The sequence below is a fragment of the Bos indicus x Bos taurus genome, chromosome 11 (assembly GCF_003369695.1).
Source record: "Bos indicus x Bos taurus breed Angus x Brahman F1 hybrid chromosome 11, Bos_hybrid_MaternalHap_v2.0, whole genome shotgun sequence".
Lineage (NCBI taxonomy): Eukaryota > Metazoa > Chordata > Mammalia > Artiodactyla > Bovidae > Bos > Bos indicus x Bos taurus.
In genome coordinates this window covers 21,506,266-21,518,299 of record NC_040086.1, presented here as the reverse complement: position 1 = coordinate 21,518,299, position 12,034 = coordinate 21,506,266, and the positions used below count along the sequence as shown (strand labels likewise).

Here is a 12,034-nt window from a genome sequence, read left to right as displayed (position 1 = left end):
TTTTCTTTTTAGCACAAATATATGTACTTAGATACAACCTGAATTTTAATTTGCCTATATGAAAAAAATAGAGATAAAACTAGAACATCTATATGATTGTTACACTACTAAATATTCTGATTGGGTAATCCCAAATGAAGGCTGAAACTGCCTCAGAGATAATATATTTTTTTCCTACTTGATAATTTTCTGAATGAAAACTTTCATGGAAATTAATCCTTTTTTTTAATATATTTAAACATATCTTATTGAAGGAAATGGGGTGAACTCCTTCCAGCTAAATGGTGAACAAGATGGTTCATTATATCAACAGCAGAATGAATATAGAGGCACTAACCTTTCAAGGAAAGAAAAGAAAGATGTACCAGTAGGTATTTATGTTCATAAGCTCTACTTGTATTTGTTTCCTTTTTGACTATTAAATTAGTTTTGCAATTTTAATTAATGAAACAATAGCAATTATATATTTTATAATTAGTATATTTATATTTTATTATGTTAATAATAGGTTGTTTAAATCTTGAAAAAAATGACTTTGCAGTGGTAAACATGAATGAAGGCTTTCTACTCTTCAAATTATTTAGGCCAATTGGTTATATTGCATATTATAAAATGTGGGCTTCTACATATGGGTAAACACTTAATATTTTTGTGATTGTTGAGAAATATTATTCTCATTGAAGAAAATGATTCTTATACACTCCTTTTATCGTCTCAAGAACTTATGGAAGGAAAGCCATACCTTCTACCTTAGGACAAATTTCTGTCACATAATTTGTGATGTTACTACTTTTACCAAAGAAAATAGCGAACAAGGAAGAAAAATTAAGGTTATTTCTAGTAGATATAAGATACCACTTCAGGAAAGATGAAATTAGCCTTAGCAACTGTTCCTATTAGAAAAATTAGATAAAACACTATGACATAACTACCAGAACATCAATAGAATTTATCAAGGAGATTAAGAATTTGTAAAGAATTTACACTTAATCATCAGAAGACATTCTATGATGTCCATCATCATAGAGCTTAACAACAAAAAAATCCTTAAAATTCCCAATTCAGCAGATGTCAACAGATCGTAAGTCAGTATTTTGGGGGAATTTTTTGTGTATACTAGTTTTTTTATTGTTCTAGAAATTCATAGACCATTTAATATGTTTATGTGCATATAGCTATAATAACTTTGTACACTAAACACATTGCTAGAGGTTTTTGTACTGTATCTGTTATTTTATAAGATTTCACTATAGAATGTGACATACGATTTTTATGATTCATTTAAAGCATTTGACTGGCGTTATGCATTGTAATTTGTGAAACTTAGGACATTTTTAACAAAAGTGAAATGTCTTTTAGAAATCATAGGGTTTATGTAGTCTCTCCAACTGAGAAGTGCCATTTTCATTTCATCAGCTTAAATTTTAGCAATCCTTCTAATGTAGTAGTTTAAAAATTCAGCTTAATGACTGTAACAGTATAATAACCTTTGAGAAATGAGTACTTTTTAAAATTTATATATTTTAAATTCACTTTTTCTATCACCTTATTAGGATAAGGAACTAGTAGTTAAACTAACAGTCTCAGTAATTCTAAAATAAGTGTGTCATGACTGTATCATAGGATAAATAGTATCCATGGTATATTGCAATGTGATTACAGTTTGTGCAGCTTCTTGAAATTATTTACAACCACTTCTGTCAGTACTTAAATTAAATCCGACAGTTATAACATTTAGAGCTCCCTAATTAAAAATGTTTTGCTAAAATAGATGATATATGATAATTTAGGGACATCTATATAATTATGTACATAAATTATTTGCAGAATGAAAAAAAATGATCAGAAATTGATGGCAGTATGTACATCCTCATAAACATATCTCCAAAGTAAAATTTCATAGTCTTAATTTTAGAAATGTCTAAAAGTTACTCATATAAATAGTACTATATAGAATATTTCATTTGTTTCATGTATATGAAATCAGTTAATAGTAGCTTTAAATTTTTATCTCATTTAAATAATTCTGATTTATATTAAACTGAGAAAAATTTATAAGGTCATGCCTTAAAATGCTGTTATTAAGATTAAAAGAAACTAGACTATCAGAAGCTTATGTTTAAATTATAATCTCTCCCAAGGAGATTCTTTCTCCAGGGATAAATCATAAAATTGAAAATGATTTATTCTCCAGGGGTAAATCATACACCCCAGGAATGTAGCCCCTTGGCAAAATATCTGGAACTCTTGAGGATGTTGTCACAGATGAGTGATGTGATTGTTTTTGCTCTCCTTACATTATCATTATACTCTGACCAATGATTTATGCATTTGAGCCCATCAGAGTTTAAAACTTCAGTGGACAAAGCACTTGGTAAATGAGGTTAAAAATCTACAGACTAGGAGAAAACATTTGTAATATATAGCAGTAAAGTATTTAAGTCTAATTTATATAAACAGCTCCAAAAAATAAATAACTCAGTTTAAAAAAAAAAAAGCAAGGCAGGGAGGGGAGAATTCACAGAAGAGGAAATACAATTAGCCAGTAAACATTTCTTTAAAAAGGTTCTCAACCTTCCTAGCTGTCAGAGGCATGCAAGTTAATGAGAAACAAAGGGGAAAATTTTTTTAGTCCTGTAAAAACTGTTATCAGTTTGATAACATTGTCTGTGAGACTGTGAAGAACCAAGACTCATACATTGCTGATGGGAGTGATACAAAATGGGCACTTGGAAAGGCAGTTTAGCAGTGAGTATCCACTAAAGTGCAAAAGCTACAGACCCCGTGTTCCAGTGTTTTCACTTCTCACAGCATATTCTTGAAAAAAACCATTCACACATTGTGTAGTAAAGGATACGCGAGGATGATGATTTCCACATTGCTGTTGTAGTAAAAAATAGAAAATAATCTACACATCCAACAACAGGAAGTAGCTAAAGTTTGTTATATTCATACTGTGCTGCAGTTAAAGCCAATGGCAAACAGGTCTGGAAGGATATACAAATACCTGAGTATTTTCTAATGTAATATAATTGCCTAGAGAAAGATTTGGAAGGGTACACAATAAACCATGTGGAGGGGGCAGGTTCTAGGACTAAGTGGACTGTGAAAGGATATAGGGATCTTCAATATTACCTATAATGTTTTGTTTGACAAAGAAATGTATTCATGTATTTTATTGGGACAACACATGAGTTTGAAATAATAGTGTTGATATACCAAACAAAAAGAAGTATAATCATGCATCTGTTCTTTTTCTAGAAGCCTATTAGTAATGGCCTACCCCCAACACCTAAAGTGCATGTAAGTATAAATATCAAATAGGCTAAGTTTTCAAACTCAATACAGTGACATATAATTTCTTGAGTACGTGCCTTTGGTTGGATTTTTTTGCCTCTTTGAAAGAACCCCCATTATATTGAAAAAAATCTTAGAAGTTGCTAATATAAATACTAATTGGTTATATTTGAAAAGTATAGCTTTTCAAAAGAATTACGATATATTATATATTTTATAACTTCTTTATTTGAAAATTACTAATGTTCTGTACATATTTTTGAAGGAATGTGAAAAACGCAGAGTTACCAAAAACAGAATTTTAGAACTAAAAGGAGCATTGAAGGAGCATCTGGCCCTAACTTTATTTTGTCCATGGGTAAAACTGAGACCCTTTGGATCCAGTTTGGGTCCAGAATCCTGTTTGCTTAAAAACATGGAGAACTCATGGCTCCTGACTCCTTTTCTCTCTTCAGTCCCCAAGTCTGGGGAAGGAGCATTCAGCTCCTTTGGAAGCTGACCCAGTGGGAGCATGGGGTCACAGAGTTGGACATGACTGAGTGACTATCACTCACTCACTCAAAACTGAGACCCAAAGATACTAGTCACCAAAATCACAAACCGCCACCCAGCTCTAACCAGAACTAAAACTAGACCTTAGATGTCTGTATTATAGTCCTTGTCATTTTTTATATCTATCTATCTATATATATATATACCATGCTGTCTTTTTTAGGATTAAAATTATATTGTGCTCAGTTGTGTCAGACTCTTTGCAACCCCATGGACTGTAGCCCGCCAGGCTCCTCTGTCCGTGGAATTCTCCAGGCAAGAAGACTGGAGTGGGTTACCATTTCCTTCTCCAGGGGATTTTCCCAACCCAGGGATCAAACCCATGGCTCCTGCATTGGCAGGTGGATTATTTATCACTGAGCCACCAGGGAACCCCTTAAAATTATATTAACTCAGTTTAATTTTAGTTAAATATGGATAGAACTACATTTTGCTGATCTCAGTCTATAGCCTGAAACTTCATATAACACTAGTTTAGAAAGGGTCCATAGTTTTTCTAGTTTGTAACCTCTCAAGTCTACTTTTTAGCCCTTTTACTTTTCAACTCTACTATTAGTATAAAAATCTGACTAATTATACCTCATCTTACAAAAAGAAGTTTTGAGTGTAAAGGGTTTCCAAGTCTAGGAGATACATATGTACGAAGGGGGTGAAATTTATTGTTGGCCTACAGGATGAAACTCCTTTATCGGGTATGCAGTTGACAGGGAAGAACTAATAACTGTGGATCAACTGTAGAAGTTAGCTTTAGGTTGGGACTGGTTTGATTGTTTTGTACCTCATTCTGTCATTTAGATTTTTAGGAGTTTCGCAGTACCTTAACATAGGAATTTGAGGTACCTATCTTAAAGGACAATCATCAGGATTAGTTAAGTGATAGAATTTCCGCCCTACACCATAGGGACGTGTCTTATTGGCCTTCTGCCATGCACTGGTATTGCCAGTCTGTTGTTCTTATTGGAGAACTAAAATATTAAAAATACTGGTTGCTCGGTTTCTATACATAAAAGGGAAATTTTAAGATCAAATATTTTGATTATTTTGTGTTAATAATTTTAATCCACTGTAGTCAACAATAATCACTCATTGTATTGTCTCTGTGTTTGTGAAGAAAATATTTCTACTGTAAAATGATGCACAGTAGAATTCCCTGGTGGTCCATTGTAGGACAAGGTGCTTTCACCGCCGTGGGCCTAGGTTTGATCCCTGGTTGGGAAACTAAGATCTCACAAGCTCTGTGGCATGGCCAGAAGAAAAAAGAAATGACCACAGTGCCGTTCTTCTGATCAAATGCTTCTGTATCCTTTTTCCCCTCCAAGTTATTTATTCTAACCAGAACAGTCATTTCAAAATTAACATCTTACTCTTTGAAGATCAAAAAACATTCAAATGAGTGATATTATATTTCATTATAAGATATTTATTATCTGAAAAGTTTGTAAATGAGCTTGATAAATAAATATTAGCATCAAAGAATAAAGCTTTTTGTTGACTTCCTCCAAGGAGAATAATCAGATCGCTCAATTTTTTTTTTTTTTTTGTAAAGTGCATCTCTCTGTTTTGAGATTAAAGTACATATATGAGTTTCAAATCAACTGTACCTCTTCCACTTTGTAATATGATATTCAGTGATTAATACTAGTTTTAGGCTCATGAAACCAAGTAAGAAAATTTTCACCTTTGTAGAGAGATTATGGTTTTCCTTATCAGAGAATATTGTATTAGTCTTAATGTGGGATATGTAAGTAATACTTCTATAAGCAAATTATTGTGCAGAATTAATTGCTATTACTGCTTTATTTGAGAAGATAGGAAGAATAAAGTGACTTTTAAGTAAAATCATATCTAACAGTCCTTGTGCCTGGAACCTCCTTGATATCACTGTAAGGCAAGTGAGTAGGACTTTATAGATTCATTTAGTTATTTTTTGTTTTTCCAGATGGGTGCCTGTTTTTCAAAGGTTTTTAATGGATGTCCCTTGAAAATTCACTGTGCAACATCATGGATAAATCCAGACACAAGAGGTAGTACTATCTGTTTTTATCTTTCTGATTGCTTGGTGTTTTCATGAGGCTAGAACAGCACTCAGTTTTAATCACTTTATGCATATCTTTCTGAAAAATAAATTTATTATAATTAAAAAAACATTCAAGGTAAATATGTTTCTTTTGTTATTAGCAGTGTTTGAGGTGACACAGGATATTAAAATTTTACTGTATAGTCACCATGAGAAGGCAGTGGCACCCCACTCCAGGACTCTTGCCTGGAAAATTCCATGGACGGAGAAGCCTGGTGGGCTGCAGTCCATGGGGTCACGAAGAGTCAGACACAACTGAGCGACTTCACTTTCACTTTTCACTTTCATGCATTGGAGAAGGAAATGGCAACCCACTCCAGTGTTCTTGCCTGGAGACTCCCCGGGACGGCGGAGCCTGGTGGGCTGCTGTCTATGGGCTCGCACAGCGTCGGACACGACTGAAGCGACTCAGCAGCAGCAGCACCATATCAATATATTGAAACCATACACTCTGTGCCATCTCTCTGTATAAAGATGTACATAGATACACATGTACACACATGTGCACATGCTTGATGTCTCTTACACACACACACAGGTTTGCTAAATCTTTTAAATAGCCAAGATGTGGGTACTTTTATTTCACAGGTAAAGAAAACAGCACTCAGAGAGGCTCGTTGTTTGACAGTCGGTAGTAGAGCTGCAGTTTGAACCCCGTTCAGTCCTGTCTGAGCACAAAGTTTAATTTCCCAGTACTAACCCTAAACACTGGGCAGTTGAGGAATGCTCTTGACACTCTAAGTTGTTTGTAGGATGCTTCAGCTTAGTCTGGAGAAGTTCTTCACCTACTTTTTGATATGATCATAAAATGTGATCGAACAGGACCATGACCAGACTTGTAACGTCTTCTAGAAGATACTGAACACCCTAGCAGGTATCCAAGTTTAGTTAACCTTTTAAAGAGGCAGTAGTCAGATCTTGGTTTTTTGATGCTATGCTTATAACAGACCATCTGCAAAAATATTTTGAGTTTTCATCAACTTTTCCTGGATTACATTCTATGTGTCATTTGCACGTGATCCTCTCCAAGAGGGAATTTAGAAAAGGAGTTGCAGATTCTCTTATCAGTCCTTAGCACTCTCCAATGAATGAGGAGTCCTAACATGCCATTCTTCAGAACCTGTTTTCCTAAAAGTTTTCTTCAGTGCTTTGAGGCTGATAACTGCATATAAATCAATTCTTTGAGCTACAGTTTCTAACTACTTACTTGCATTAAAATAAGAAATACTGCTTTATAGACGATAGCAATTCTTTTTTCATATGTTAATGCATATATGTATATATATACACACACACTAAATGTTAGATTATATAAGTCTTTTGTAAAAGAATTTTATACATCAAAATCAGTGGATTATTTTGTCATTTCAGATCAGTACTTGATATTTGGTGCTGAAGAGGGGATTTATACCTTGAATCTCAACGAACTTCATGAAACATCAATGGAACAGGTATGTTACTCTGTGTTTCTCCCTTTAAAAAAAATATTCTTAATTTATTATACCTAGACATTAAATAAGGAATAAGTTTCAGTGCTGTGATTTGCTGCTGTCTCTTGTTTAGAAAACCTTCCTAGAGCATGTCCTGTTTACTCAGTGCTGGAGACGTACTCAAATTTTCCACAGTTTGTTGTGATCCACACAGTGATTATTCACAGGAGTAGTGCTCACTTTCAAGTGGCTCATGATCTAACAGAGAAAATAGACCTATAAACCAGTAACCGCAACATATTGTACTTCCAGTTAGATGTCACACTAGGAGTGAGTATAAAGTGTAACCCCCAGAGGTGGTTATCACTAGCACCACCTGTGGAGAGAAGAGGAGAGACATTTAAGATGGACCATAAATGATGGTGAATAGAAGGTTGACAGACAGACAAGAGAAACAAACTGCATGACACGAGTAGGGAACTATGAATGGTCAGTTCAGCTAGAGTACAGAATGAGCATAGAATAATAACAATAAATGAAGGTGGGTGAGTAAGCAGGTGCCACACCCCAGAGCTTTGTGTACCATGCTGATGATCAGTAATGAATTCTGTATATATGTCCTTTATGATTTATAGGTTTTCAGCATTTTCTCTCAGCCTTTTTTCCTCCATACCTAGTGTTTCCATACTCTTATGTTTTACGACACCGTGATCTTTTTTCCTCTCTTCTGCTCCAGAAGCCAGGCATGTCCATATGCCCAGATAAGACCATTTTTTGGAAGTACACAGGAGAGTTTTAATTACTGAAAACTCAAGAACCAAAATAAAGGAATAGACATTGTCTGAAAATGTCCTTTTCCTCATCTAGTTTGAGATTACATAGTCTGTACCATAAGGAGAATAGAGCTAATCATATAATGTAGGAACTTAGATAATGAAATTACACTAATTTATTTTTCTTCCATATAAATATGTACATGTAGCATCTTGTTTTAAATACCTTATAAAATGATTTTCTATTAAAAATAAATTTCTTTTTAAAAACTGGCCTAATGATATGACAGCTACATGGTTAATATGTGAATATTTACACTGCCGTTATCTATTATTCTCTGTAAACTTTGTGCTTTTTTTTATCAGCTATTTCCCCGAAGGTGTACATGGTTGTATGTAATGAACAATTGCTTACTGTCAATATCTGGTAAGTCTTTTAGTTTTTAAAAACCTTACAGTTGTTGTTCCTATTTATGTTATCAGCTTTTGTGACACCTTTATTTTTCTCTACAGGTAAAGCTTCTCAGCTTTATTCTCATAATTTACCAGGGCTTTTTGATTATGCAAGACAAATGCAAAAGTTACCCGTTTCTATTCCAGCACACAAACTTCCTGACAGAATACTGCCAAGGTAATTGTACATTTAATTATGTTTTCATCCTTAGAGATAATATGTGAATGCATTTATTAAAAAAAATAGATATACTACAGAAATTGAAAAAAGCTCTCAGCTTGGCTTTGTGGAAATCATATGTAATGAAGAAAACTGTAAAAAGTAACATATTTTCAGAAGTGTCTATCATATTCTAAAATTTTCTACTTTATACTTTTCCACTTATATCAAACATTTTCTTTCTGAACTGTTTTTCTACAATGTTAAAACTAATTTTTTTTTCCTCTAATTTGCTTGTAACTTTATATCACATATAGTGCTTTTGACTTACTTGTGTCAATTTGAATGAATTGAATTTTTTTCAAAGTAGTTTCTAAACTTAGAAAATTTAAGTGACTTATTAATTGAAGATTTTTATAAGAAGATACTTATAAATTTAGGTGTTTTGTTTTTCTACTTACAGGGATTTTTAATTATGTTTACTCCTCTGTTTAGTCATTATTATTATTTTGGTTATTATTATATTGGACCTTATTTGTTAAGTAAAAGTCTTCTGAGTCTGGTATAAATTGTACTTTACAATACTTCTGTAATGTAACCATTCTTCCTTTACAGTATTAGTTGTAAAGCAACTAATATAGAACCTTAACTTTTAAGTACTTTAAAAATTTGTCGTTAATTACTGAGTTTACAGTATAGCTAAGATTTGCCACTTTGCGCACAAAAGCTTTTTAAAAATTAACTTTTCAAAGGAAATCCTTTTAAAATATACTGCAAGCATTTCCGTCTTCTTAAAATAGATTACACTGAGTTTAACTATGTCTTTTCATGATGAATTAATTAGTTGTGGTAATGAACTTGATTTATTATGTTTGTACTATAGTATCTATAGTTGGACTTAAGGGTATCAGGAAGTTTCTTTCTTCGTATATAGTTTATATGCCCCATTTTTTCTCCCAGCTGCCACTTTCTGCTGTTGTTTTTCTGCCTCCTTAGAGCATGACTCCATTCTGCTTTCTAACTTGATAAATCTTAAATTCCTGTGGGCATGGAAACTGACCACCAAGCTTTAAAGTCATATACAGCTCCCAAACAGTGGAAGGCACATAAACTTTAATGTATTAACTTTTGGATACCGTTTTTATCAGAACAGAGTCCTGTTCTTTTCCCAATTTGTGGCTCGTCTTTTTACTTTCTCAGCTCTGTCTTTTGGTAAACTAAAGTTAATAATTTACTAAATACATTCAACGAATTGAATGCCACTCATAGTTTGAGGTGCTATGGATACATCAGTGAAAAAACAAAATCTAAGTTTATTATTATTTTCCTGTATAATCTATTTTTGCATTTTTAAAAGTAATCCTGTGGTCATATTCTTCAAAAATCTATATATTTTATAGTTTTGTTTTTTCATATTTAAATTCTTTATCCATTTGGAATTGATTAGAGAGGGGTTGAGAAAGGTATCCAGTTTATTCTTGTTTTTAATAGATAACCCATTATGTCCGGACCAGTTTTTAAACAACTCATCTTTTCTCCACTGTTCTATAACAGTAGTATTTTCATATACTAACTTCACCTACATGTATTATATATTCATTTCCATTTCCATTTAGGAAATTTGCTGTATCAGCAAAAATCCCTGAAACCAAGTGGTGTCAGAAGTGTTGTGTTGGTAAGTAAACCATCCAAATTCACACAGCTCTCCTGTTCTGCAGAGTGGATAAGAGGATGCTGTGAGGCCCATTTTTCAATCTAGTATAAAACCGTAGTACTCCAGAATATCCTGCCAGTAATAGTTTACTTTTCTCCCTTAAGTAAAATAAATGTATTGCCCATTCTATTTTCATGTAAACTAAACCTAATGTAGAACTTTGCACACATAGTTGTTTCCCAAATAATTTATTGACTAAATAAATGGAGAATGATGTTATTACAGCACGTTACCATACCCTGTTCTCTAAGGGGCCTGTTACTAATCATTCACCATTCTGCTTAGTAATGGCTTTTGAGACTGCATTTATTCACTCAGTATACTTGTTATTTACTCTCATACCTTTAATACATGAAACTTAATGCTTGTGATGTGCAAGTCAGAGTCTCCTTTTCACATACCGCAAGCCTTAAAGTCCTCCTCAACCCCTGTAACAATTAGCTGGTTGATTCGTATCTAGAAAAAGCAAAAAATTGTTTTCTTTCCTCCCTTAAAAACCTCTGAGGCAATTCAGCTTTTTTATTTGTAAACCTGCATCGTGATTAATGTCTCCATCTAGTGAGGACCAAGGCAGTACTGCCTCTGATAAGTACTACCAAGAGCACCCCAAATCACCCTAAATGTGCTACAGCTATCCATGTGGGAACATTTCCCCAAATCTGCTTTAAACCTTTCTTCAGGATCTTGCTGTCTCAGTTAATCTCTCTGATACCATAAGACCTAAAGTTCTTCTGCTACCGTAAGACCTAAAGTTCTTCTTCCCACCCCCTGGCCCCATAATAACCAGCAGTTTTTGAGCATACAAATAAAAATCCTGGAAGTGATGAGAGTTTTGCACTCCTATCTGAAACAGTATTTCTTTTTCACTCTGCAATCAAATTAACAAATTGAACTGGCCTCCACCTTTCGTTTGTTTATTTTTGGAGCAGGCAGCTATTACTGTAAAAACTTTGCATTATAAGAAAACTTACATATACTTTTTTGCCTTGACAGTGAGAAATCCTTACACAGGCCATAAATACCTATGTGGGGCACTTCAAACTAGCATTGTTCTATTAGAATGGGTTGAACCAATGCAGAAATTTATGTTAATTAAGGTAAGCATGAATGTCAGCCTACATCATTTTTTATATAAAAGCTTATCAGTTTTCCTCTTCTTTCAAGAAAACTTTTTTTTTTTCCAATTAATTCTCAAGACAATGTAATGATTTTGGATTATATGGCAGAGTGGTGAAAATCTGCCTAATTATTTTTAAAAAACTCCATTGGCCTGATAGAAGTTTTAAAAGAGACTAGATAGATAGTTCAGGGATGTGACAGTGGAAGTCTGAAATACTGGATCGCATACACAGTCTGATATCAAGAACAGGAGGTACTAAGAGAGCAGTAAAATTTTGTCTGAATATGTTCTCTGGTTGACCTGTTCCACTGTAGCAGAGGGACAGTCTACAGATTGGCATTTGGCTTAAAAAGTCAAGGAATAACCATCATGAAGGGGAAATAATTTGTTTGGAATATCTGCCATCCTATTAATTCACCTAGGCCTTCCCATGGATCGATTTTTGTGCCTTTGTGTCT

At 33.7% G+C, this 12,034-nt stretch overlaps 1 protein-coding gene across 3 annotated transcripts in view; it reads left to right on the top strand.

Moving 5' to 3' along the window:
- MAP4K3 (mitogen-activated protein kinase kinase kinase kinase 3) overlaps window positions 1-12,034 on the top strand; it is a 183,245-nt gene that overhangs the window by 154,587 nt on the left and 16,624 nt on the right. For all 3 annotated transcript variants that reach the window (XM_027555077.1, XM_027555078.1, XM_027555079.1), the window contains 8 exons: window positions 255-367; window positions 3,262-3,303; window positions 5,789-5,873; window positions 7,298-7,377; window positions 8,496-8,556; window positions 8,643-8,760; window positions 10,359-10,417; window positions 11,450-11,553. In XM_027555077.1, the coding sequence (XP_027410878.1) occupies window positions 255-367; window positions 3,262-3,303; window positions 5,789-5,873; window positions 7,298-7,377; window positions 8,496-8,556; window positions 8,643-8,760; window positions 10,359-10,417; window positions 11,450-11,553 (662 nt within the window). The remainder of the gene's footprint in view (window positions 1-254; window positions 368-3,261; window positions 3,304-5,788; window positions 5,874-7,297; window positions 7,378-8,495; window positions 8,557-8,642; window positions 8,761-10,358; window positions 10,418-11,449; window positions 11,554-12,034) is intronic.